At 61.8% G+C, this 26,736-nt stretch overlaps 1 protein-coding gene across 1 annotated transcript in view; it reads left to right on the top strand.

Moving 5' to 3' along the window:
• The first annotated feature begins 327 nt into the window (after positions 1-327).
• Positions 328-26,736, top strand: part of LOC119090863 (unconventional myosin-Vb-like) — a 37,603-nt gene continuing 11,194 nt past the window's right edge. Inside the window, 27 exon segments of the mRNA XM_037213601.1 lie at positions 328-459; positions 2,926-3,070; positions 3,719-3,927; positions 5,013-5,189; positions 6,005-6,228; positions 6,550-6,681; positions 7,443-7,658; positions 7,934-8,074; positions 8,549-8,755; positions 9,099-9,197; positions 9,530-9,726; positions 11,303-11,414; positions 11,714-11,925; positions 12,161-12,335; positions 12,816-13,037; positions 13,745-13,921; positions 14,140-14,199; positions 14,201-14,282; positions 14,479-14,645; positions 15,183-15,290; positions 15,638-15,766; positions 16,159-16,305; positions 16,819-16,944; positions 17,570-17,721; positions 19,190-19,397; positions 21,791-21,884; positions 22,597-22,629. Coding sequence (XP_037069496.1) covers positions 3,009-3,070; positions 3,719-3,927; positions 5,013-5,189; positions 6,005-6,228; positions 6,550-6,681; positions 7,443-7,658; positions 7,934-8,074; positions 8,549-8,755; positions 9,099-9,197; positions 9,530-9,726; positions 11,303-11,414; positions 11,714-11,925; positions 12,161-12,335; positions 12,816-13,037; positions 13,745-13,921; positions 14,140-14,199; positions 14,201-14,282; positions 14,479-14,645; positions 15,183-15,290; positions 15,638-15,766; positions 16,159-16,305; positions 16,819-16,944; positions 17,570-17,721; positions 19,190-19,397; positions 21,791-21,884; positions 22,597-22,629 — 3,868 coding nt within the window. The 5' untranslated portion in view covers positions 328-459; positions 2,926-3,008.

The raw sequence follows: 26,736 nt of genomic DNA, 5'->3' as shown, positions 1-26,736 counted from the left end.
GTGTGCGGTACGTCAACATGGGCAAAAGCATATAGTGCTGTTTTTTGGCTAGAGTGTTCGTGCGATTTATGCCGTGATTTTCATGCGTTCAATTCATGGACTGTTGTTGCGATTTATTTACTTCTTTCTGCGTTGTTTTGGACGCGGTGTTGCGTCGAGTGGGCCGAGGGTCCACTACGTCCACTACAGAGGCGCCCGTGCCCCACTGCGTCCACGACTTGATGTGACCAGCATCGTAGCCCTGACCTGTGCGGCCGTGACCCCTCACCTGTCCCGCTTCGAATCGCCAGGAGCTGGAGCTGACCGTCAAGGACGACTCTGAACTGCCGCCGCTGCGGAATCCGGAGATCCTGATCGGCGAGAACGACCTGACCAGCCTGTCGTACCTGCACGAGCCGGCTGTGCTCTACAACCTGCGCGTGCGCTTCTGCGACCACGGCGCCATCTACACCTACTGCGGTCAGTTGGCGTGGCCTGTGAGGGCTGGAAGCGGGGCAGCAGACGGGCGGGCCCTGCGATCATCGCACCGGCAGCGCCCTCGGCCGGGTCTCTGTCCAGAGCGAGGCTGCGGAGACAGGTCCTCTCTGGTTGTGTTTGTCATCGGCTGTGGACGGCCAGCGCAGGTCGCTGAGATGACCCGAAAGCCCGCTGAGGTTGGGGATGCGCAGGCTGTTCCTCTGCCCCAGCCCTTGGTGGACAGTTTTCGTTAGCGAACCAGGATTCCCGCCGACGGTGTATGTGCCACGGCACTGCGGGGTATTTGGCTGGACTGCTTAGCTGGCTCTTTGTGATTACATGTGACGATTGTCCAGCAGACATTTAACATAGCAGCGGATTGTGTTCCGTCCCCGTCCCCGTCCCCCCCCCCTCTCCTCTCCAGGCGATGGCGCTTGACCATTGCTAATTCGTCTCATTGCTGTGGTAGCGCCCCACCCCTCTCGCCCAGCTGCCGGTCGCGGTGTCAGCGTTGGCTGCCGTTATCTGGCGGGATCGGAGAGGTCTGATTAGGCTGCTGCCGCCGCGACCCTGGTCAGCGAGCCGGCGAATGGCCGCCAGCGGCTGCCGTCGAGCCGCGAGGGCGTGGCGGCCTGCGGGACGAGTGGGTTTCCGGCTGTGGGTCCCCCTCCTCCCCTCCCTACCGGTCATTAGTATGCCGGAATGCCGGCCAGTCGGGGCGGTGGAGCTCCCGCCCGCCACGCCCTGACTTAAGAATGCTGCAGACACCGGGTCAGACGCGCTGCGCAGGCGGCGAGGAGATGGTCTGACGAGTCCCAAATGTTATGTGTTTTGTCCTCTGAATCACCCAACCGCGTTTTGTTTTGGCACGTGGTGATCACGTGACCGCGTTGCTTCTGTGGCACTCGCCACCGTGGCATTGCGTCAATATTGTGGGCTGTTTAGGCGACATTTAACCATGCATCATGCTTTTGATTCCCGGAGAGGTTTTGTTGTGATGAAGATGTGGTCTCCTTTTGAACAACTGTGCCTTGTTCTCTCACCTTTACACGTGCTCACAGAAAGGAAAGGTTGTGTGCCTTGTGCGCTGATAAAGGGTGGGCGAGCAATGGCACGCTTCTAATCTTGTGTTCACACGAGTATGAATCATTTCACCCGCAGCCCCCTATGAGTTGCTGTCGGTAGAATGTACAGAAGATTGTGGCACTGATATCGTAGTTGCTGGTCTTGGCCATTATCAGTCTATTTTAAACGTGGCTTGTGGGCGTCTGTGAGGCAAATGTGGCTACATAGGACGTTATGACCTCATAATAAAACAACAGCACAGACGACACTCACACAAAAAAGACGCGTTGTGGCCGCCCAACAAAGCCCGTGCCACGACCGGCGGGAGTCAGTAGACCAAGTCCCAGCTGGATGTCACGGGGCCGGATGATCCTGAATGGTGTGTGGCCCGCCGTGCTGCCGCCGTGGACGACTCTCGTGTGGCTGTGGCGCCACACTGGCGATGCAAACTGTTCCCCGCAACATGGAGATATTAAGGCCCAATGTCTGCACTGCGACTGCAACTGTGCGCGAAGCAGTCGGCCTTCGCGACATCCATAGCGGTGATGACTCTTAACGTGAGGCAGTAATTCGGAGCTGTAAACACCGCTTGTGAAAGCTTTTACGGGGCTCTTCTTTGTCGTGTAATTCATAAATCACGGGCTTTCACGCGTTTCCTCTTTGTTGTCTGATTCATAAATCTACATGAGCACGACCGGCTGCCTTGAGTTTGCGATGTCGTAGGATTTGGCAATAACCGACGTGCTTATTGTTGCCATCTGCGCGATATGAGCTCGGGATCAATGGCAGCAGGTCTGTGTTTGAATGACCGCGGTACCCTATGCTGGCGCGGCATTCTTACTGACCCAGCGACTGACCAAGGTCAGTTGCTGAAGTCTTACGCGACGCTCCTGAAATATCACGTATGCTGCTCCCGACCCCCCCCCCCCCCCTCCCCACATAGAATGATGCCGTGTGCGTTATCTTTGCCTGGCATTGATACGTTATGCAGACCATGCCAACGGTGTGGTACAGGCTTCGCCTGTTCTTTGCGGGTGGCGGTGCGACCGTGTGTTCAGTGATGCGTGGACTGTCGACGTTCGTCCGCGTGTGCGGGTGCGCGTCCCAGCTGTGCCGAGTGGGTGTGGGGGCGTTATGTGGCGGTTTATGTCGCTGTGTGCCCGATGCTGACCGACCTGTCGACGTTCGTCCGCGTGTGCGGGTGCGCGTCCCAGCTGTGCCGAGTGGGTGTGGGGGCGTTATGTGGCGGTTTATGTCGCTGTGTGCCCGATGCTGACCGGCCTGTCGGCGTTCGTCCGCGTGTGCGGGTGCGCGTCCCAGCTGTCTGCGAGTGGGCATGGGGGCGTTATGTGGCGGTTTATGTCGCTATGCGCCCGGTGCTGACCGGCCTGTCGGCGTCCGCAGGCATCGTGCTGGTGGCGATCAACCCGTACGAGGAGCTGCCGATCTACGGCCCAGAGACGATATGGACGTATCGCGGCAAGGCCATGGGTGACCTCGACCCGCACATATTCGCCGTCGCCGAGGAGGCCTACACCAAGATGGAGAGGTGAGCGGTGCCCTCGGGCCGCGCTTCGGTGCTGCATTGGCTGTCGGAATCTCACTTTGCTGGTTGTGTGCCATATGCACCGATCTACGCGAATTACAAAGGGTTTACGTTTTCAGTCGTTAAGCTGTTGAGCTGGGGAGCATTATGTATTCATGCGAAGGCGTAGTGACCTCTGTTGGCTCCTTGCACGATGGATGACGCCATAAACACGTTATCCCTCGGCAAGTAGGCTTTAAATCACACCATTGCTGTTCATTGCTATTCTTGACAGAGTTGTTACCATAAAGAGACGTTAAGTTGCCTTTCCTGTCCCGTGATGAATGCCCTGCTATAAACAACACAGCAGTAGTGTTTCTGTCTGTGGTATTGGCGCCCTTTTAACTAGCGTTGCAGCAATTGTACTTCTATGCGTTTCGTATGGTCTCGAGAAGCGTGTTTCCCGTCTTAAAACACGTACTTGAACACGTACGCACGTGTTTCTAGAAGCCATACTACATGCACACGGTTGGGCCTCTTTTCACCCGGAGCGGATGACATGTTGTTGGACTACGTGTCGGTCACCGGCGGTGGTGTTGACCCGCTGCCCGAGCCTGCTCTCCTTGCCCGCGGCTGTGCTCCCCCGGCGTGACTTGGGCGTGCCGTGGCCAGGGTGAACACGAACCAGGCCATCATCGTGTCCGGAGAGTCGGGCGCCGGCAAGACGGTGTCGGCCAAGTACGCCATGCGCTACTTCGCCACCGTGGGCGGGTCGGCCGTCGAAGAGACCCAGATCGAGCGCAAGGTGCTGGCCAGCAACCCCGTCATGGAGGCGATCGGCAACGCCAAGACCATCCGCAACGACAACAGCTCCCGCTTCGGTCAGCAGGCGCCTCCTCCCTCCCCCTCCCCTGGCGCCGAGGGCGGCTGTCCTCGTGCGCTCTAAATGATGAGAGCAACGACAACAGCTCCCGCTTCGGTCAGCAGGCGCCCCCCCCCCCCCCCTCCCCCTCCCCTGGCGCCGAGGGCGGCTGTCCTCGTGCGCTCTAAATGATGAGAGCAACGACAACAGCTCCCGCTTCGGTCAGCAGGCGCCCCCCCCCCATCCCCCCTCCCCCCCCCCCCCCTGGCGCCGCGGGCGGCTGTTCTCGTGCGCTCTAAATGATGAGAGCGACAACATCTCCCGCTTCGGTCAGCAGGCGCCCCCCCCCATCCCCCCTCCCCCCCCTGGCGCCGAGGGCGGCTGTTCTCGTGCGCTCTAAATGATGAGAGCAACGACAACATCTCCCGCTTCGGTCAGCAGGCGCCCCCCCCCCATCCCCCCTCCCCCCTCCCCTGGCGCCGAGGGCGGCTGTTCTCGTGCGCTCTAAATGATGAGAGCAACGACAACAGCTCCCGCTTCGGTCAGCAGGCGCCCCCCCCCCCATCCCCCCTCCCCCCCCCCCCCACTGGCGCCGCGGGCGGCTGTTCTCGTGCGCTCTAAATGATGAGAGCAACGACAACATCTCCCGCTTTGGTCAGCAGGCGCCCCCTGGCGCCGCGGGCGGCGGTCCTCGTGCGCTCTAAATGATGAGAGCAACGACAACAGCTCCCGCTTCGGTCAGCAGGCGCCCCCCCCCCCCATCCCCCCTCCCCCCCCCTGGCGCCGCGGTCGGCTGTTCTCGTGCGCTCTAAATGATGAGAGCAACGCGCGAACGCGAAGGAGGCTATTTTGGTGGGACGTGATGTTTTCGTGCTAGGATTTCGAATATTTGTTTGTATCAAATTGGCTGTGACTAATTCGCATCTGAAACAGCGCCAAGAAGCTCGGAATAGGATAGCCCGAATAACGTCATTTGGGGTCGATGCAATCGAATTTCAAGCTCTTGCATTAGTTGTATAACTGTTGTTATGTCCTGTTGTGTTGTTTAGAAATGTTGTAATGACAGCGCGAGCATTGCTCTGTTGATGTTTGTTGTCCTTGCAGGCAAGTTCATCGAGATTGACTTCAACAAGAACTTCAACATCCTAGCGGCCAACATGCGAACGTACTTGCTGGAGAAGTCGCGGGTTGTGTTCCAGGCGCAAGACGAGCGCAATTACCACGTCTTCTACCAGCTGTGCGCAGTGTCGGGCCGCGAGGAGTTCCAGGAGTTGGAGCTCGGTGCGTATCTCGGTCACGGCCAGCCGGGCTGGCTAGGGCTAGCGGTGCGGCTCATGTCTGGCGCCCGAGCCGCTGCCAGTGTGTCCAGTGTGGTGTGGGGACAGGTCGTTGGGAGGTGGCGTGCGGTGCGGGGGGATGGGCGGCAGGGAGACAGAGCTGCGTTGTCGGCCGCTGGTCTGAGACGAGTCGGTGGTGTCAGCGGCGACGGGCGGCCGGTTGGATCGCACGTGAAGCCGGCGGTCGTGAAGCCCGCTGTACCTCCAGCCTTTGGGGGACCTGGCTCCACCCGGGCCGGGCCGCATCTCTTACCGCACCGCCGCTGCGTCGCTGCGTGCTGATGCGGACCCGGCCCGACCCGACCAGACCCGACTTGATCCGACCTAACCCAACCCAACCTGACCTGGCTCTACGCGGGCCGGGCCGCGTCTCCGACCGCGCTGTCGCTGCGTGCTGATGCGGACCCGACCCGACCCGACCCGACCCGACCCGACCCGACCCACCCGACCCACCCGACCCGACCCGACCCGACCCGACCCGACCCGACCCGACCCAACCCGACCAGACCAGACCAGACCAGATCAGACCCGACCAGACCCGACCTGATCCGGCCCAGCCCAACCTGACCTGGCTCCACGCGGGCCGGGCCGCGTCTCTTTCCGCGCCGCCGCCGTGTGCTGATGCGGACTCGACCCGACCCGACCCGACCCAACCCAACCCAACCCAACCCAACCTGATCTTGCTCCACCCGGGCGAGGCCGCGTCTGTTTCCGCGCCGCCGCCGTGTGCTGACAAGGACCCGAACCGCGCTCCGGCAGGTCACCAGGATGGCTTCTTCTACCTGAACCAGGGCGAGTCGCCCACCATCAGCGGCGTAGACGACGCGCAGTGTTTTGAGCAGACGCGTGAGGCCCTGACGCTGCTGGCGCTGGACCGGCGGACGCAGACGGCCCTCTTCCGCACGCTGGCCGCCATCCTCCACCTGGGCAACGTCGAGTTCCGCGAGGAGATGAGCGGGGGCGAGGAGGCCTGCAGGGTCTCGGTAGGTCCCCCGGCCCCGCCGTCTGTCGAGTGTGAGGCGGCGACCGGGCGCCTGTGCGCGTTCTGGACAGGACCCACTGCGAGGGGATGTCGGTATGGGGAGACTGGTTGTAAATGGCGTGGCGGGTGAGGTCGCCTCTAATATCTCCTTCACGACCCCAGGCGGTTAGATCCTGGCAGTGGACGGTATGGCGAGTGACCTGGCTGCGTTTCCCGGTCGGCTTATGTAGCTCGGGTCTGTGGGCTGGGTCTGTGAACTGCGGTCTGTGCCTCTCGTCGCCAACTGACCTTACCTGACCCGCGCCCCTTCCGCCGCTCACAGAAGGGTGACAAGAGCCTTCCGGTCGTGGCGCGTCTTCTGAACGTGGACCACGAACAGATCCGGCACTGGCTCTGCAAGCGCAAAATCGTGTCCATGCGGGAGACCTTTACGAAGAGCATGAACCTCAAGGAGGTACGTGGTAGGCCATGCGCTGTGCACTGGCGCGGGCGGGGCTGGCCCGATCCGCCGGTAAATGCTGACGCGATCCTCCGGTGAAAGCTGGCCCGATCCGCTGGTGGGTTCTGGCCGATCCGCTGGTGGATGCCGGCCGATCCGCTGGTGAATGCTGGCCGATCCGCTGGTGAATGCTGGCCGATCCGCTGGGGAATGCTGACCCGATCCGCTGGTATATGCTGACCCGATCCGCTGGTGGATGCTGAGCCGATCCGCTGGTGGATGCTGAGCCGATCCGCTGGTATATGCTGAGCCGATCCGCTGGTGGATGCGACCTGATCCGATGGTGGATGCTGACCCGATCCGCTGGTATATGCTGAGCCGATCCGCTGGTGGATGCGCCGCTGAGCCGGTCGTCCTGCGTGGTCTGTGCGCACTACGACAGACTCGGGGCTGCGGCCCGGGCGTACAGAGAGTGTGCCTGCGAGCACCGCCGTCTCCAGGTGCGGCTCCCGGAGAGTGCACGGGGGCCGTGTATGTTGGCGGCTACACTGCTTGGGAACTAACCGTCCAGTCATTTGGCGAAGGGCTCTACCGCTGTGGTGGTGTGTAGCTGTGTTCGACGGAAGGGGATGGGGAAAAGTCTACAGCTGTGCGTGTAACCGACGGGCAGAATCTGCCTTCACAGAAGCGAAGTGCCGGCCGCCGCCAGCTGAGTGGGCCGTGGGGCGAGCGGCGCGCGGCCGGACTGTGACGGCCGTTACCCCGTCCTCCGGCAGGCCACCTCGTCGCGCGACGCGCTGGCCAAGCACATCTACGCTCAGGTGTTCGCCTGCATTGTGGCGCGCATCAACCAGTGTCTGGAGACCACCGAGAAGGTGTACCGGTTCATCGGGGTGCTCGACATCTACGGCTTCGAGACATTCGAAACCAACAGCTTCGAGCAGTTCTGCATCAACTACGCCAACGAGAAGCTACAGCAGCAGTTTAACCAGGTGACGGCCGCTGTCGCCGACTTCAGGGGACGCTTTTTGTGATGTTACTGGGGTGCCTTGGGGGTGGGACTCGTGCATTTGCGGTTTTGCGCTCGTAGGATATGTGTTACCAGTTGTTCATAGTTTTGAAAACTTTGCTGAGGGGTAGGCTGGCTTTGTGCTCCCATTCCAACATGGCCTTAATTTTGTCATGTTGTCACCTGGCCTGTCTGTTTCAAGTCTTTTTTCACGCCTTCGAACTAGGAAGGACTATTTAAACTGTGTGTCTGTTTCAGCACGTGTTCAAACTGGAGCAGGAGGAGTACGTTAAAGAGCAGATCGAGTGGACCTTTATCGACTTTTACGACAACCAGCCGTGTATCGACCTGATCGAGACCCGGCTGGGCGTCCTGGACCTGCTGGACGAGGAGTGCAGGGTAGGCCAGCAGACGGGCGTTAGTGGCGCGGTCTGCCACGCGAGTCGGGGTTCGCGCCGGAATGTGGGACAGGCCGGCCCCTGGGGGGGGGGGGGGGGGGGGGGGGGGGGGTATCAGTTTGACTCATGGTCTGGTTGTAAGCCAGTGCATTTTGGCTGCATGGTGTTGACCCATGAACAATTTTTGAAGACTGCTCCTGCATAACTACGTATTAGCGGAACTCTGAAATGGGCGTGTTTCAGCGCTTGCGAATTTTCAGTGCAGCGCTGTGTAACAAAGAAGCAAATCCGATACCAGTTTTTGGTGTGTAGGAGTGTCTGAGTGCCTCCAGAACACCAGTGAAGTGTGATGGCTGCGGGCTGCCTTATATCCAGCTGCGACCGACGTGTCGCGGTGCTGCAGCACCCTTCTTCGGCCGTTTGCGCCCCGCCGACGCGGCGGCGGCCTCTGACGACGGGTCTGCCGCGTCGCCAGATGCCGAAGGGTTCTGACCAGTCGTGGGTGGAGAAGTTGTACAGCAAGTGCGCCAAGTCGGGCCACTTCGAGAAGCCGCGGCTCTCCAACTCGGCGTATGTGATCGCCCACTTCGCCGACAAGGTGCAGTACGAGTCGGCCGGGTTCCTGGAGAAGAACCGCGACACCGTGCTGGAGGAGCAGATCAGCGTGCTACGGGCCAGCCTGGTGAGACGGGGGGAGGAGGGGTGGGGTGGGGGACACCGTGCTGGAGGAGCAGATCAGCGTTCTGCGGGCCAGGCTGGTGAGAGGGGGGAGGGGGAGGGGGGACGGCGACCGGGCGCGGAGGCAGAGTCACTGACTGAGGTTCGGGTGACAGAGCGAGCCGACCCGCCCGCTGAAATACAACAGCAAACGCTGATGACGGGAGGTAAAGAGAGGAATAAGGACCGTGTTTGAACCAGTGTGCTGTTTGCCGAACCTGTGTGCCGGTCCGAGCAGAGCAGTGTGTTGGTGTAACCTTCGCCGTCGGAGGAAACTCCTGTGTTACAATTCGCGCGTGTTTCCGTAGGATTCGGTTGTATCGGCGCTTTTCGCTGCTGAAAAGCCGACCGGCAAGACGTCGGCCAAGGCGCCGGCCGTCAAGGCTGGAGCTCAGAACAAGAAAACGGTAAGTTGCGGGCAGATCTCCCGGTGCGCGCCGGCGGGCAGACTAGCCGGCCGTGTGCGTGACATCGAATCCATCGGGCTCCGCGCACTCGCTCCATCACAGGCACTGGCTGCGGTGTGACGTTTTACATGGGCGGCCGTTGGGAAAGTTCGGTCACGCTCTCTATTCTGTTACTTGATGGAGATTTCCTGTTTGACGGAAACTCCTCGTCGCAGGTCGGCTGCCGTTCTCGGGCCTCTCCCAGCATACTGATCTCTCCCGCCCCCGGTCGCAGGTCGGCTCCCGTTGTGGGGCCTCCCCCAGCATGCTGACCTCTCCCGCCCCTGTCGCAGGTCGGCTCCCAGTTCCGGGATTCTCTCAGTATGCTGATGACCACGCTGAATTCGACCACCCCGCACTACGTGCGCTGCATCAAGCCCAACGACCAGAAGGAGGCGTTCGGCTTCGAGCCGCACCGAGCCGTGCAGCAGCTGCGCGCGTGCGGCGTGCTGGAGACTATCCGCATCAGCGCCGCCGGCTACCCCTCCAGGCGAGCAGCCGGCGAGGCCCAGCGTGGGCGACGGGGTTCGGAAGCTGTTTGTAGTTTAAGGGTGTCGGGGCGATGACGGACTGCCGTGGGGGTAAAATCAATCGCCCTCCATGCCCTCCAGAGAGGATAATTTTGCTAATTAACTTGCCTATCAGGGTTTGAAAAGGAGCTCACCATGTGGAGGGCGCGAGCTCGGCGCACGACTTTTGGTGCTACCTCTTCCACCAGCCAATCAGTATGATCTATGGCGTGATGTAATAATGCAACCGGGCGGTTGGGCCTCGCAAAGCAGCCGCTCACAAGATATTATATGCCTCCCAATGGCAATATCATCAAAGAACTGATGTGCGATACCCAGCCTGGGGTGTGTATATCTGGCCTGGGGAGTGTATATCTGGCCTGGGGTGTGTATTTGGCCTGGGGTGTGGGTACCTGGCCTGGTGTGTGTACCTGGTCTGGAGTGTGTTTCCGGCCTAGGGTGTGTGTATCCGGCCTGGAGTGTGTGTATCCGGCCTGGGGTGTGTGTATCTGGCTTGGGGTGTGTGTATTTGGCCTGGGGTGTGTATCCGGCCTGGAGTGTGTGTATCTGGCCTGGGGGTTGTATCTGGCCTGGGGTGTGTGTATCTGGCGTGGGGTGTGTGTATCTGGCCTGGGGTGTAGGGAACCGGCCCACTGTGTGGGATACCGAGAACAGTAGGCAGGGGCAGTTTGGTCACAGCTGTGGTGTATCCGCCTTCCAGTCAGGAGGGAGGGGAGGGGAGGGCGGGGGGGGGGGGGGGGGGATTATGCCCTCTGGGGCTCAGCATCCGTCCTGGGGCGCTGAGGCTTGTCATACTGGAGCGAGATATGGAGTATTACAACAGACGACCGACGACTGACGAGGCGACCATAGTGCCCTCCGATGATGGCCGATAATGACGTCCGAGCGTCATGCGTTGTGCCGTGACCCCGAGACCTGACCTGCTCCGTTAGGTGAGCTTGGACCGTGTCGTGCCATGACCCGAGGCCTGACCTGCTCCGTTAGGTGGGCTTGGACCGTGTTGTGCCGTGGTCCGGGACCTGACCTGCGCCGGTTGGGGTACTCGGGCCATGTTGTGCCGTGGTCCGGGACCTGACCTGCTCCATTGGGTGGGTTCGGGCCATGTTGTGCCGTGGTCCGGGACCTGACCTGCTCCATTGGGTGGGTTCGGGCCATGTTGTGCCGTGGTCCGGGACCTGACCTGCTCCATTGGGTGGGTTCGGGCCATGTTGTGCCGTGGTCCGGGACCTGACCTGCGCCGGTTGGGGTACTCGGGCCATGTTGTGCCGTGGTCCTGGACCTGACTGCTCCGTTGGGTGGGTTCGGGCCGTGTTGTGCCGTGGTCCGGGACTTGACTGCTCCGTTGGGTGGGTTCGGGCCGTGTTGTGCCGTGGTCCGGGACCTGACCTGCTCCGTTGGGTGGGCTCGGGCCGTCCCCTCCCGTTAACCGCTCGCACATGATCCGTCCTAGGGTGGCCGACGGCGTGTCATCGAAAGCGCCGACAAAAGGCGAGTGCAGACTCTGTCGGGCTGTTAATTGCTCTCGCCCTTTGACAGGTGGTTGTATCAGGAGTTCTTCTATCGGTATCGCGTGCTTTGCACCACCAAGGACATCAAGCGGAATGACATGAGGGCGACCTGCGAAAACATCCTCTCCAATCTCATCAAGGTACCTGACGCTTGTAGACAGCTGGTAGTTGATTACCTCGGTGAAAATGAGCTATCGTGTGACGCTCGCGTTTTCGCGTTTTGGCAGGCAACAGGATGTCCAAGATCATGGTTATTTGGAGAAAAGAATTTGGATCATTGTAATAAAACTGATGTGACCTGCTATATTTACGGATTCGGGCCACTGATGCTTTTAAGTCCGTGAGCAGCGCTTCTCAAAGTCGCCGTCATGTCCACCATGCAAAGGTGGGGTCGCTGTGCGCTGCTCCGCCGCTATCACCAGCGCTGACGCCGTTGCAGGACGAGGACAAGTTCAAGTTCGGTCGCACCAAGATCTTCTTCCGCGCCGGCCAGGTGGCCTACATGGAGAAGCTGCGCGGCGACCGGCTGCGCGCCTGTGGCATCATGATCCAGAAGCACGTGCGCGGCTGGCTGCTGCGCAAGCGCTACCGCACGGTGCGCGGCGCCACGTGCACGTTGCAGCGCTGGGTGCGCGGCTTCCTGGCGCGCAGGTCAGTGGAACCGCTGGCGAGCGGTCGTCCTCGCTGGGTCGGCGACAGGGTCCGCTCGCTCACCGGCAGTACCCGTTCACTGGTGTTGCGTCTCGCTCTCATGTCGGCGTCGCGGTGCCCAGCGCCAGGTGCGCCGTGTGGCGACTGCTGGCGCGGCGCGGTGCCCTGCGCTGGCGCCGCGCCCGCCGTGCGCCACCGACTGGCGCCTCTGACGCCTGTGCCGGCCGGCCGGCAGGCGGACCCGACACATGCGACGCACGCGCGCGGCCGTGCTGCTGCAGAGCCAGACGCGCGGTTTGCTGGCGCGCCGCCGCCACCAGCGGCTGCGCCGGCTGGCTGTGGGCCTGCAGGCGCGCGCCCGCGGCCTCTGGGCCCGGCAGCGGTACCAGCAGATGCGCAGAGAGCGGGCGGTGAGTGGCGCCGCCCACCGGGCGTGGCGCTGGCTGACGCTCCGGTCATTTAGCTGCGAAGCGGTCGGCAGGTGACCTCAAATGTCGTAACTTTGCCTCCCAGATGTGTTGCTCTGGTGATGTCTTTGTCGATGCAGTCCACCTTTCCCTCTGCCGAGCGGTGCTGTCCGGCGCCGGTGCACTTAACGTTCATCCTGCTTCGCACTGATGCGTTCCGACATTACGAGCGGTGTACCACCCTAGAAGGCGAAGCGCCAGAAAGCTTTAATACTGACCAGCTTTGACATGCTTTGTCTCGTGCGTGCCGACTAAGCCGGCCGCCTGCACAGCGTGCCTCCGCCTGACGCTCCTCGCCTGATGCTTTCCGCCTGACGCTCTCCACTCACCGCCGCCCGCAGCCCATCACCATCCAGCGCCAGGTGCTGACGCTCTCCGCCTGACGCTCTCCGCCTGACGTTCTCCGCTCCCCGCCGCCCGCAGGCCATCACGATCCAGCGCCATGCGCGTGGCCTGCTGGCGCGCCGCCGGTACGCCCACTCGCTGCGCGGTCTGGTGCTGCTGCAGTCGTGCGTGCGCAGGATGGTCGCCCGCCGCCAGCTGAAGGCGCTCAAGATCGAGGCGCGCTCCATCGATCACCAAAAGAAGCTCAACAAGGGCCTGGAAAACAAGATCATCTCGCTGCAGCAGCGCATCACCGAGCTGGTGAGGCGGAGCTGGCCGCCGGCTGCTGTCGGGGTCCGGCTGAAATGCCACCGACGCCAAAAGAGGGCCGAGAGACACGGGCTGTTCTGCGATGCTTGAGACGATTTTCGCTTTGGGGATCGTAATTCTAGACGATTGTCATCCCGGTGTTGTGTAAAAGACGAAGCTGTAGTAGGATATCGGATCCTTCTTTTCGACAGCCTCTTGAACATGGTGACATGAGCACGTGAACGCAAATGTTCATTCCGTAGTGTATATCAGATGCGTCGTGTGCAAATATGGCTGGTGTCCACCAGATCTTGTTGACCACGTAAGTGTTCATGTGAGCTGGACCCACAATTCCATCATGATTACTGCACTCAGTACCTTTGTGGCGAACTCAAAGGTGATTGCTGCTTCCGTTACTCCCGGCGGTGCGCTGACTGCCGGACGGGTTCCGGACCGTGGCGCCGCGCGCCTGCTCGTGCCTCATCCCCGGCGGGGCGGTGACTGTCGGACGTGGTCCGGACCGTGGCGCCACGCGCCTGCTCGTGCCTGACTCCCCGGCGGGGCGCTAACTGTCGGCCGTGGTCCGGACCGTGGCGCCACGTGCCTGCTCGTGCCTCACTCTCCGGCGGGACGCTGGCTGCCGGACGTGGTCCGGACCGTGGCGCCGCGCGCCTGCTCGTGCCTCGCTGTTACCTTACGCCACCTGCGGCGTCCGGCAGTCGGGGGAACACTCGAGCCTGAAGCAGCGCCAGCGCGAGTACGACCAGCTGGCGGCCGAGCATAAGAAGCTGAAGACCGAGTCGGTCGAGCTGCGCCGGCAGGCGGGCCGCCTGGCTGAGCTGGAGGCCGAGCTGGAGCAGCTCCGGCAGCAGCTGGAGCAGGAGCGCTGTGACAAGGTGAGGCCGAGCTGGAGCATCTCCGGCAGCAGCTGGAGCAGGAGCGCTGTGACCAGGCGGGGAAATACTCACTCGTTCTTGTCAGATGACGTCCTGCCCTGTTTGGCGTTGGATTCATGACGTGCACATTGTACAATTGGAGCGGCGTGTCCCCGTTAAGACGCGTGGCGCAGTTGCCATGTTCGTCGCTGACAGTTTACCGTTGTATGCGGCTTCAGGTGGACTTGGTGAACGAGAAGGATCGGATTGAGCGCGAGGGTCAGGATCGCATTCAGCGGGCTGAACGAGGAGAACGAGAAACTGCGGCAGCAGATTCTGCAAAACGAACAGGAGAAGCAGGCAAAAGAGAAGGAGTCGAAAGGTGCGAGTCCAGGGACAGGCGTACCTATACGTGTCCTCAAGTTTGTCACCAATGCTTTGTTGTTGTTGAGTGTTCTCGTTTGCTATGCTGGAAAAAAACCGATGTGCTTATTCCAGAGACATGCACAAGCCCTGCACATTGAAATCCGTCGCGGGCTGCTCCAGCTTGACCTCTCCCCTCCTCATCCGTCTTTCAGAGCTGCTGAAGACAAAGGTGGACTTGGAGAAGAGCGTGCTGAACGCCGAGCATGATCAGGAGCGCATCGCGTACCAGCGACTCGTGCAGGAGAACGCCCGGCTCGAGCAGCGCAACGAGACGTTGGAGCGTGATCTGCAGCGCGCCCGCGGCGGCAAGACGCACCAGGTGAGCCCGGCGGGCACGGGCCGCCGGCGGCAGTGGTGCACCAGGTGAGCCCGGCGGGCACCGGCCGCCCGCGGCAGTGATACACCAGGTGGGCCGCTGGACACCGGCCGCCGGCGGCAGTGGTGCGCCGCAGGCGCCGGACGCCCGCGGCGACGGCGTGCCTTGGCAAAGTCAACACCTGCTCCATTGATGCCGCTCCCAACGCGGTCTGGCTTCTCGCGGGATGTTCGGTGGTTGTCAGAGTCTGAGAGTCCCGAAGTATTTGATGTGGGTATATTGTCATAAATAAGTAAACGTATTGTTGTTGAGATACTATGCAGTCTGATGTCCCGCGCTGAGAGACTGCGCAGTCTGATGGCCCGCGTTGGGACTAAAGTCTGATGTCCCGCACTGAGAAACTGCGCAGTCTGATGGCCCGCGTTCAGCGCTGCCCTGCGCTCAGCCTCAACCCTCGGCCCTCGTGCCCCTTCCCGTCTTCGTCGGGCGCGTGTCGTCGCCGTGCGCACTGACCAGTGAGCGGCCGTGCCCGCGCTGCAGAGGTCGTCGAGCAACGTGAGCGGTGCGAGCGAGGCGACCACGGAGGCAGCCCGGGACGACGCTTCCGACCTGCCCAGCATCACCTCCGACCTGCACGACGAGCTCAGCGTGAGCTCCATCCCCAGTCGAGGGTGATCCTGCTTGACTGACCCCAGCAAAGCTTTGGCTGTTTGGTAAAGTCCTGCGCAAATGCCCTCCAAATGTAGCACTGTAGCGGACTCATGGTAGTAATGGTGGCGATGGTGCCATCGTGATGCTGGTGTTCATGACTGGATCGGTGTGGCCGGGACTTACATGTGTCAGCTGACACCTCTCTCGGTTCCGTGGCATTGTCAGTCTCCCGATGGCAGTGGCTGGCCCGGCCCGCTGTCCCGCGAGCTGACATTGACAGTGTACCGACACACCGTTAGCCCCGGAGCCGGCCTGCCAGACCGACGCCCCCTGTCCGCCGGCAGGACGTCGGCTACGGTTCGGTGCGGTCCCGCAGCAGCGAGCAGCCCGAGCGCAAGCTGGAGGCCATCGACTGGAGCAAGCACAACGGCAACCCGGACCTGGAGCGCACCATTGTGGTGCCGGAGCGCAAGGTGCGTTCCGTCTGCTGGCAACGACTCGTTAGGGGTGGCCACAGGCTGTACGTACTGTTGCTGATGAGGTCTTGCAATCTCCGTCAGTGCAGCGCCTCTGAATGTTTTGAAGCAAATGCTTCCATTTCATCCCGAGCGCGCAGATGCTTAGTGTCGTTTTTGCCTGGTCTTATAAGCATCTCCCGTTGCATCTTTATTTCCGACCCGCCTGGTCTTGACATGCCTGCCGTGGCAGACATAACGCGCTGTTCCCCGGCCGTGCTGTGGCGGACATCACACGCTGTCGTCCCCCGGCCGTGTTGTGGCGGACATCGCGCGCCGTCCCCCGGCCGCTCTCGGTAACCCCCCGTGCGCGAGCGCCACCCGATCGACACGGCCCGCGTGTGCACCAGGCCTCGCCGGACGTCAACCTGGTGCTGAAGCTGCAGCAGAAGCTGAAGGAGGTGGAGACGGAGCGCGAGCGGCTGGCCAAGCGACTGGAGCGTCTGGAGCAGGCCACGCCCGACAGCGAGAACAAGCAGGCGCATGACCAGATCCGGGTGGGTGGGGTTCCAGCCGCCGGCCGCACCAGCCGGAGCTGGCTGGCGCCGGTCGTCGTCTTGTTTTTGCCATTATGTCCTCCTTGAGTCTATTTGGTGAATGCGTTTGTGGGGATTGGTATGCGCCATCGGATGATGAAGTATCTGTGTAGCCATCCCAGTTTAGAAGTTCGTAGTTTCCATCTGGTCAGGGTGGCCAGCTGCGCGGTCTGTGACGTCAGCGCTCCAAAAGACCCGCGCACGCACGTCAGTGACTGACGTCCGTGCGCGGCGGGCTGCTGCGCGCTGCCACGTGACCTCCCCGCCCGGCTCGGCCCCAGCCGTGCCCGTGCGTGGTGGGCTGCTGCGCGCGGGCACGTGACCTCCCCGCCCGGCTCGGCCCCAGCCGTGCCCGTGCGTGGTGGGCTGCTGCGCGCGGGCACGTGACCTCCCCGCCCGGCTCGGCCCCAGCCGTGCCCGGGCGCGGCGGGCTGCTGCGCGCTGGCACGTGACCTCCCCCCGGCCCGCCCTCAGCTGCAGGATCTGGAGATGGAGAACGCCAAGCAGAAGGCCGACCTGCAGAAGCTGCGCCAGAGCATAGCCTCGGGCAGCGGCGATGACCCCGGCAACGATCTGATGCTGCAGTTCCACGCCATCCAGGTGCGTCGGCCGCGCACGGAGACACGCGCCGACGGCTGGGGTCAGCACAGATACCGCCCCGCTGACCGGCTCCGTGCCCGTCTGTTGAGAATGCCAGCGATAGACCGATGCTCAGCAGCGCGTTGAAATGGTGGGAAACATCCGGTCGTATTTGGGATCCGTGTGTTGCTTTGAACACCAGTGTTCGAAGTGATCGTTGCAGTTGCTGCGCTCATAATCATTAGGTCAGCACCAGCTTAACGCTAGTCGCACATCACTGAGCGTCCCACTCCTCTGGCCTGATCGACGCTGCTGTGACGGCGCTACCGCCGTCCCACTGTCCTGGCCTGATCGACGCTGCTGTAACGGCGCTACCGCCGTCCCACTGTCCTGGCCTGATCGACGCTGCTGTAACGGCGCTACCGCCGTCCCACTGTCCTGGCCTGATCGACGCTGCTGTGACGGCGCTACCGCCGTCCCACTGTCCTGGCCTGATCGACGCTGCTGTGACCGCGCCTTTATCGCCGTCCTACTCCCCCGGCCTGATCGACGCTGCTGTGACCGCGTCTTTACCGCCGTCCACTCTCCGCGCCCGTCTCGGCACTTATCGGCACCGCCTGACGCGTGCGTTGCGTGCATGCCGCAGGACGAAGTGGAGCGGCGGCGCGAGGAGTGCATCCAGCTGCGGACCGTGATCGCCAACAACGCCAGCCTCCCGCTGCGCCGGATGGAGGACCGCGACACGAGCGAGGAGGGCGAGGTGCTCATGGCCTTCGAGACGCAGAAGCAGATCAACAGGTGGGCGCCGACGTCCGTCTCCGCGGACGGTGGGGCTCGGCTGGCGTCCTCTGGCGCGTGGCAGGGTGCGGGGTGGGGCCGTGCGGCGTGCGGAGCCGAACGGTGCTGGCTAGCGATGGACGCTGTGCTACCGTTCACGTGGTGGATTGAGAACGGGCGGATACCAGTCTGCGGGTGCTGGTGGTGTCTGACTCGGCTTAGTGGAAGGAACTTTCGCGTTTGCTGGTCTAGCAATGTGGCGCAGGGGTCGGTCTGTCTGCCGAGAGCTGCTTTCGAGTGAGTGTAATGTAGAGTTCCCTGCAGCTGCGAAAGAGCTTGTGAAACAGCCCGCTCGCCGTCGGAGCCGGGCTCGTTTGGTAAGGGCCACGCAGAACTACGTCTGCGCTCTACTCCACACGTGCAGCCGACAACGCTTCCGTGTGAAGGGACAGGCTGCCACGGCTTGCGAAATCTTAAGGATGCTTAGAGGGATAGGTAGCTGCTGGTCCCATTGCTGTCAGTTGCCATAAACAAACAAAGAAAACGGACCAATTTGCCATGTTGCGATATATCATGACCGATTTAGTTTGGAGCATTCTAAGCAAGCTGACACCAGCTATCGGTGGGCCCGAAACGGCAGAACCTGTATGAAGAGACAAACAGGTGTACATATATATATATATATATATATATATATATATATATATATATATATAAAATGTATATTATTTATTTTTTGCAAACCAATAATGTAGTCCCAGTAGTCCCATGGTGTCGGCCTGTCTAAATGGAGGAAGACACCCATTTTATTGCAGCTTGGTAGCGAGCGTTGTTATGCACCAAAATGATGCGGGTTTCACGCGTCTCTCATTAAGCTCAACGTTTTATCCTGAACAACAGAGACGTCTGAGTCCATTATTAGGCTTCTTCCCCGCATCAAGGGATACTGTGACAGCTGGCGTGCACTCCGTCACGCCATCCTGAGGTTTTTCCCGTACTTCGCGTGACGGCCCACTGGGTCCTTCGACGGGAGACCCGAGAGAACGTGCCCGCCGCGCGAGACGCGCCCGCCTCGCGGCGCCCCTGGCCGGCGGCGGCGGCGGCGGCGGCGGCGGGGGGTCGCGCGCCGGCCGACCGCCGCGTCGTGCGGCTGCGGTGGCCGGCCGGCCGCGGCCGCGGTCGCCGCGACCCCGGCCGGGCCCATGGAGCGGCGCGCCGCCGCCGGCTCTCGACAGTCGCGGCGCCGCTCGGAGCCGCGCGCCGGCGGCGCTCGCCGTGCACGCCGCCGGTGAGTGTGGGGTCGTGACGTCACGCTCCTGGCCCGCTTCATCCCGCGATTGAAGGCCGCGATGTATCCCCGGCTGGCGTGCGAGGTATTTACGCCCCGTATGCCCTCCTGCACGAGCACTGGCGTCGCTGCTCAGAACGCGGGTGCTCCGCTGAGCCAGCGGCGCGCTGACCGGCGCCCGTTGTGTGGCGTCGCCTGCAGGCAGCTGGCGGAGGAGCTGCACCTGGAGAAGGAGGAGCGCGTGCGCCTGCTGCAGATGGAGGCCGAGTACCGCGAGGAGCTCAGTCATCTGAAGGCCGACAACGACCGCCAGCAGCGACTCATCAGCCAGAACCTGGGCCAGGCGCAGCCCGGCCAGAACGAAGCCATCATGCTGCACGAGATCACGCGGCTCACCTCCGAGAACCTGGTGAGTGGCACCGCCCGCCCGCTCTTACTGCTGTCGGCCCGCCCGCTCTGGCCGCTCTCGGGCCGCCCGCTCGGGCCGCTCTGGGGCTGCTCTCGGCCCGCCCTCTGAAGCCACTTTTGGCTCGCCCGGCGGCCGCTGCTGCTCGCCCCCGTCCGTTTGAGTGGGCCACGCTGGTAGGACAGGTGCGGTCCCTTCTGTGCGCTTTCTTGTCAGGCTGGACAGGCAGTGTAAGGCTGCAAGATAGGCGACCTTGATTCTGGTGAGAGGCAACACAAATAGGCTGCATGGTTAAGTAGTCCATGCTTTCGAACCATCCAGTCACCGATGTTATTTTAAACCAGTGCTTGATGTGAGGGTTGATTAGGAGCAGGTTCACGTACGGTATTTGTTGAATCCGGCTAGAACGGTCGGCAGTCAGCCGTCCAGTCCTGCCGTACGCCCCCCATGGCGGTGTGAGGTGCCCGACCACACAGCTGACGCCGTGCCGACGGTTGGCGTGAGCGACCGGCCCGTCTCGCACCACCAGGCGCCTTTTCTGAATTCATAGCTGGGACGTGGCAGACTTTCTCGTTAGAGTTGGCGCACGCGACCGACAGCCAATCCTGAGCCTGGAGCGACGCCGCCGCTCGTCTCTTCCGCCCGCTGGTGACGAGTCTCCGGTCCGTTCGGCCGCTGCCCTGTCATTAGCTGGGGCGATGACGCACATGTCGGTAGGGTGACTCATGGAGCGTGCGTCATTGGAATAGGTTCGTGTCTCCTTCACTTGTATTGGTTAGAGTGGTGGAAGTGACGGACAGCGCCTGGTCGCATTGTGATGAGCGGCTTGGCGGTGAAGCGCCTGGGCGCGGTGTCCTTCGTGGTCTGGACCCCACTCCAGTGATGGCGGGCGGGCGGCCAGTTCTCCGCGATCTCATCCCCTCCCCCCCCCCCCCCCCCACACACACACACTCCAGCTGGTGTCGGCCGGCGGCGGTCCTCCGCGGCTCGCACCCGTGCCAGCCGCCGCCCGTCAACCGCCCCTCCCCGGCAGCCGGACGGGACGCGCGCGCTGTAGTGGTGTGGCGTGACGGCACCGGCCGGGAGCGGCGCTGTGGCTTCCCGCCGGTGGTGCGTGCGGCCGTCTGTGACTCCGGTGCCGGGCTCGCCGTTGTGCGAAGGTCCGGCGGCGCTGTGGGCTCCCGCCGGTGGTGCGTGCGGCCGTCCGTCGCTACGGTGCCGGGCTGGCCGCTGTGCGAGTCCGGCGGCGCTGTGGGCTCCCGCCGGTGGTGCGTGAGGCCGTCTGTGGCTCCGGTGCCGGCCTGGCCACCCTGCGAAGGTCCGACGGCGCTGTGGGCTCCCGCCGGTGGTGCGTGAGGCCGTCTGTGGCTCCGGTGCCGGCCTGGCCACCCTGCGAAGGTCCGACGGCGCTGTGGGCTCCCGCCGGTGGTGCGTGAGGCCGTCTGTGGCTCCGGTGCCGGCCTGGCCACCCTGCGAAGGTCCGACGGCGCTGTGGGCTCCCGCCGGTGGTGCGTGAGGCCGGCTGTGGCTCCGGTGCCGGCCTGGCCACCGTGCGAAGGTCCGACGGCGCTGTGGGCTCCCGCCGGTGGTGCGTGAGGCCGGCTGTGGCTCCGGTGCCGGGCGGCCGCCCTGCGAAGGTCCGGCGGCGGCTTGTTCGGGATGATATGCGGCAGAGTGGCCTGGGCTGAACCGCGGTGCCAGAGAACCTTGAGACAGGTCTGCTCGCGGCGGTTCGTCCGTGTCGGGGTCTCGACGTGGGGAACGGACTAGCCTGTGATGTGTACGCAGATCCGCTGAGGGTTCTGCCTGTACAATGGAGGCTGCTGGACGGTTTGAGCTGGGTTTTTGGCCTTAACAAGGTAGGCCGAGCACATTTGTGCCTCATTTTGCCCGCATCTCCTCATACTGTCCTGCCAAATAGCACATGGCTCAGAATTGCGTTGAGCTTTCCATAAATTTTTATGTTGGTCAAGTCCCCGTTGTTTAACAAGTCCCCTTTGTTTAAACGATATTTCGGTAAAAATTCCTGAGGCCTTTTGTCAGGTCCGTAGAACGCTCCCGCGGCCAGTCCGGGAACCACGCGGCCCCGCATCCGCATCTGGCGCGGCAGAAAACCAGTCAGCACGCCGGCGTGGGGCGGGAGCCACCAATACCACCCGTCTCGGACGTGAAATGCCTTCGAAATTGTAATAAACCGATTTGTTAAAAACAGGTCCATGGAGCGCATTTCGTCAGAAACATAACATATTTGTGGTAAGCCTTTGGACATCGCGAACAGCCTGACGGCAATGGTGGCGGACTGATGGGCCGGAATTTGAGCCAATTTTTTTCAGGTATAAGTAGATCACAAGTTCGTTGGCTGTAATGATAACCGCTGTGTGTGCTCTTTCTTGCAGGACCTGCGGGAGAAGATTGATAATCTTGCGGAGCAGGTCAAGAAGTACAAGAAGCAGCTGAAGCTGTATGCCAAAAAGCTCAAGGACATGGGAGGTAGGTCAGCAGAGTCGCAACTTCCTGCGCCGCACGGGCGTCCGCGGGGCGACACTGTGGCCTGCCGCGCCGGACTGGCGTCCGTGGGGGCGGAGTGGGGGGGGGGGGGGGGGGGGCAATGTGCGGCCCGCTGCGCTGGGCAGGCGTCCGTGGGCGACGCTGTGCGGCCCGCTGCCCCGGACGGCACCGGACAGGCGTCCGTTGGGCGACGCTGTGCGGCCCGCTGAGCCGGAGAGGCGTCCGTGGAGCGACACCGTGTGTCGGGTTTCAACTCGAGCGGCCCGGTCGCGGCTTAACTCGGCCTGGTTGCGCCGCCGTGCGGTGGTCGTGACCCGCCAAGTCGGACGAGGGTCGGCACGGCACGTGGGAAAACAACACGTGCAGCTATATTTGCACTGCAGCTGGTGCAGATGTGCTCTGCACGTACGACCAGTATAAGTGCGGTATGCTCAACATTTCGTTTAAAGTCTCTGCTAGAATTAAAGCAGATCATGAAGCGCAAGCCATGATGACGGATCACATAGCAGATGCACATGGTTTCCATCTGGCGCAGTGCTGTTGTCTGAGGCTGCCAATTGTCATTCCGTACGGTGGGACCGATCTGGCTTTGCCAGGCTACAGGCCGGCCGCTGTTTATTTGTCCTTTGTAAATCCCATAACAACATTGGTATGAATCTCTGCAATCGTCACTGATTGGTCGACTGGTCTGCAGCCAGCCAACATAAGAGACAGTCTGGATATTACGGTAAGTACTGCAGCGCTTGTCTCTCGCAGGGCACGCCCTTCTCCCCGCATCGCACGGCAAAGAGCGGCAGGAGTGTCATTTCTTATCTGTGTCAGCTGTCTTAAGCAGGCACTAAAAATTTGACACCAAAATTATCGTACGAACAATTAGTTAAGTAATGGCAAGGCGCACAAAAGCCAGCACGATGGCGGGTTAGATCCGGCCGCTTTGGGGCCGTCAGTCATTTAGCGGATCCGTGGTATGCGTTACGCGCAGCGGCGCCATCAATGGTAGATTGTTTGATCAGTGGCTTCCGGCAGGGGTCATGCTCTTTGTGCATGCATATTTGTGACGGGTTGTGACGTTCATTCGAGTTTCATCTGACGTTTGTCTCTCATCTAACACGGCACTTGGGCGTGCTGTGTCGTGAACTTTATCTTGTTCGGATGGGGCGTGCTGTGTCGTCAACTTCGCCGTGTTCAAACGAGGGCTTGCTGTGTCGTTAATTTTGTCTTTTTTTAAATGATGCCGCAAGCAAGAGCGGAAGACGTGCCGTCCATCCCATATCTGAAACGGGAGCTTGGCCGCAAAGCATGCTGTCAGGGCAGTATCGCTTTGGAAGGGGTAGCTTGTTCTCGTGGCTGAAGGTGCTGGGAGCGGGTGCTGGATGCGGTAGTGAAGCACGACGCGGGGACTGATCCTGACCTGTGTGGTGCGCGGGACATGATGCCCTCGTCAGCGGGGGATTAGTGCCACTGACGGCACACGTGCGGTGCTGGTGACCCTGACGCAAGTTTGCATGAGGTCATCGACCGAAGGCGATGGGTGAGACGAGGAGGCGAAGACGATGGGTTCCTAACAGCGGTTTTGAAAAGGGTCGTAATCGAGACTGCGGTCGATAGCAAGGGCGTCCTCCTGCCAGTGTGGCGAGGTTATGCCCTCCCGCGAGATCCGGCCGTAGGGTTTCGGGCGCGTTCATCTCAGGAAAGGCTGGACGATCCCGTCACGGGGGGGGGGGGGGTGGGGGGACATTACTGGAGATCGGGGTCAGCGGGCCGCCGGGCGCCCGGCCGGCCAACGAACTGAGCGTAATTGGAGACCCCTCCGCCGGCCCGGAGGATTAGCGCCGACTGGCGTCCGATTGAAAAACAGGGCCGGCCGCGCGGCGGTGGCGGCGCGCCGCGCGGCCGGCGGCGCCGCCGCCACCACCGTAATTGATGTACGTGTTATTGGCGACAGTGAATGGCCGCGGCACCGCGGGGGCGGCCGCCTCGCCCGGGCCGTCCGGGTCCGGCCGGCGGCCGCCGTCGCGCCGGGCCGGGCGGCCGGGCTGCTGGCCCCGCGCCGGGCCGCGGGTCCCGGCGCTGACTGACCACGGGCCCCGGCTGCCCGACATGACGCAGAGGACGGCACGGGATATCAGCGATAGCGCAGAGCTGGTAGTTTGGGCGCTGCCTTACTCCGCTGTACCTCGAAAGTCGTACGTTCGAGCGTGAATGCTGGCCTAGCAGGGGCGTCACTGTGTTCTTTCGAAGGACTAACCCAAGAAGGCAGGCGCTCTAACCAACAGAACTGTCGGGATGAGCTATGGTGCGCTTCGGACGGAACGGTGTGAAGTCCATTTCCTCGGTATGTCTCTCACCTGGTTGCGCTACAGAAAATGATATCGACGGAAGTTATCGTCCCTTTGGAAGAAATCCTTTGGTAGTGCTGGCGGATTTTTTTCAAAGACATCTGACCAAGAGCACGGTTTTCAAACGTCAGTTTTTCTCAGTATGACGAATAATTTAGCAATAGCATCGTTTAACCACATCCTCCTGGTGTGCTAAAGGACAATTGTTTCCAGCACAGAAAGCTCATAACGTCAAAACACTGCTAGTTCAAGACATTTCTGGTTTATGCAACTTTCAACACGTGTCACAGCGTTGGTCCACTGCCTTGCCAACGGTCGCTGGTGACAGTCACCAGCTACCTTTACCTTGTATGTCTTTCCCATTATCCACATGTCGGTTGAGAAGCTGTTGCATTTCAGGTTTATTTTTTATATAGGTACGTTCTTACAGTGTACACAAGTCTGTTGTGTAGCCTCTATACTGGTCAGGTCACGCCATTCTGCATAAAGCATCTTTTTCTCGTCACCATTGATGAGTGCATAAAGGCACTTTTTCGGTGATCACTACAGCTGGTCGATTTACTAGGATTTTTATTTGGTTCTCGTCCCTTTCTAAGCTTTACATAAATGCAGCTTCACATCGCCTTGAAGTGGGAGGGATCAAACAAGTTTTGGAATCGACCAAATATTTGTTAAAAAGGCGCTTTGTATGTTGACATCGTGAACTTAGCTTAAAGGGGCCGAAATCTGGAGAGAGCTCATAATTTGGAGGTAGTTTAGGTCTACCATATCGGCTCAGCTACCCCTCCCCCTTAGACTGATTTAAAAAGTGACACTCCTGTGGCCTAGTGTTTCATCTACATTCGCGTCAATGGCCGCGCTCCGGCGTTGATTCGGATGTGTCGCTGAGAGACCCCGGGTCATGCGTTCCGGACGGCATCGGCTGGCATCCGTGGTCCTATGGTCCAGTACTGCGCGCCGCGCACCCGTCGGCTCCGCGGCACGTCTGCCGCCGCTGCGGTCGGTGGCGCGGCCGGCGCCCGTCGGCAGAGGTCGGCCGCCGCTGACCCCGGCCCCGGTCCCGGCCGGCCGTCGGTCCCCGAGCGCGCGGCCGCCGCCGGGGCGCGGCGAGAGCGCCATCGACGCCATGGCACGCCGGGGTCACATCGGTCGCCGGTTTGTCAGACGGCCGTCGCCAGCCGGCCGGGTCCCCGCGACGCTGTTGACCGCGATGGCCCACTTCATGTGCGCCGCCGATTCTCATGTAAATGACGGTTGGTGCGGCCGCGGCGGCCGCTCGGTTTTCGCCCGTGTTGGTTTTATTTCCCGGTCCAGCCCTTTATGATGATAATGCCGCTGGCCCCGGTGACCGGAGTACGTCTTGGGCGCCGGCCGCCGCCGCCGCCGCGCGTTCCGGCCGTCCGCCCGGCAGTCGCCGCGCTGCACGGGCCGCTCGCACACGCCACCGCGGTGCGCTTCAGACGCGGCGCCGCGCGCCAGGCGGCGGACCGAGCTCGGGTTGTGTGCCGAGGAGGGCGTTCGGCGCCGGCAGCTGATGTCCTGGTCTCCGGTGCCGTCGGTGACGGGTCAGATCGGCACTTCGTGCTAGTGTGTTGTGCGGTGGGAGACTGCGGGCGCGTGACTGCAGGAGGGACTTGGCGGACGCGCCGTGCGGGACTGCGGCGGCGTCCGGCGTTTTGTCGCGCTTCACGGCGGACAGTCGTGAGCTGATTGTGAATCGCAAGGTACGTACGAATGTGCCTTTGCTTTGTTCTGGGTGGGGCCCCACTCTGCATTTTGGAGCTGATTTTCCAGGGGATAGATCGAACCAATGTTGCCTTCGAGTGCGAAACGCCTGTTAGGTTATAAACGCCTGATGATCACTGGCTTCAAAACTCAACGCATTCCATTTCAGTTATGTTGTGTGATGGCTGGCCCCGTTTTGCGGACCTGGGCCGCTGTGGGCCGCCCTGGTGTGACGTACCAATAGCTATTCAGCTTGTCAGTCGGCTGTCACTCGAGGCGATCCCATGTCTCGCGGTTTCACGCGCTATATTTACATATTCTCTCCCGTCGCCTGTTTTCATTACTTGTGCCAAGACGTCGGCTATTGTAGGGACCGGTTGACGTTTGCCTGGGCCGGCGATACTGCTGTATTTTGTCCTGGTAACGCGTTCAATAACGCTAGGGATGATACCCTAAACCCGCGCCGTGTGTCGAGATATAGCCGGTGCGCGGGGGCGGGGGAATGTACTGTGCGCTGACCGGGGGGAGCGCGTGGCTGGCCATCTGTGGCCTCCCACCCATCCGCGGACCGTCCGTGGAGCCGACCGTCGAGCGTTACGCCTTGTTTGGCGCGGCGGCCGCTGCTCGGGAGACGCCGGCCCGACGGCTGCAGCGCGCACGGCACGGGGTCGCCCGGGCCGGGCGGGCCGCCCAGCAACGGCGGCACGCGACCGGCCGGCACCCGCCGGATCGGGCCGGGCCGCCCAAACACGGTGCGAGGAGCCGTGCTT

Source organism: Pollicipes pollicipes, unplaced genomic scaffold (assembly GCF_011947565.3).
Source record: "Pollicipes pollicipes isolate AB1234 unplaced genomic scaffold, Ppol_2.1 Scaffold_312;HRSCAF=349_pilon_pilon_pilon, whole genome shotgun sequence".
Taxonomy (NCBI): Eukaryota; Metazoa; Arthropoda; class Thecostraca; order Pollicipedomorpha; family Pollicipedidae; genus Pollicipes; species Pollicipes pollicipes.
This window is presented reverse-complemented; position numbering and strand designations above follow the sequence as displayed.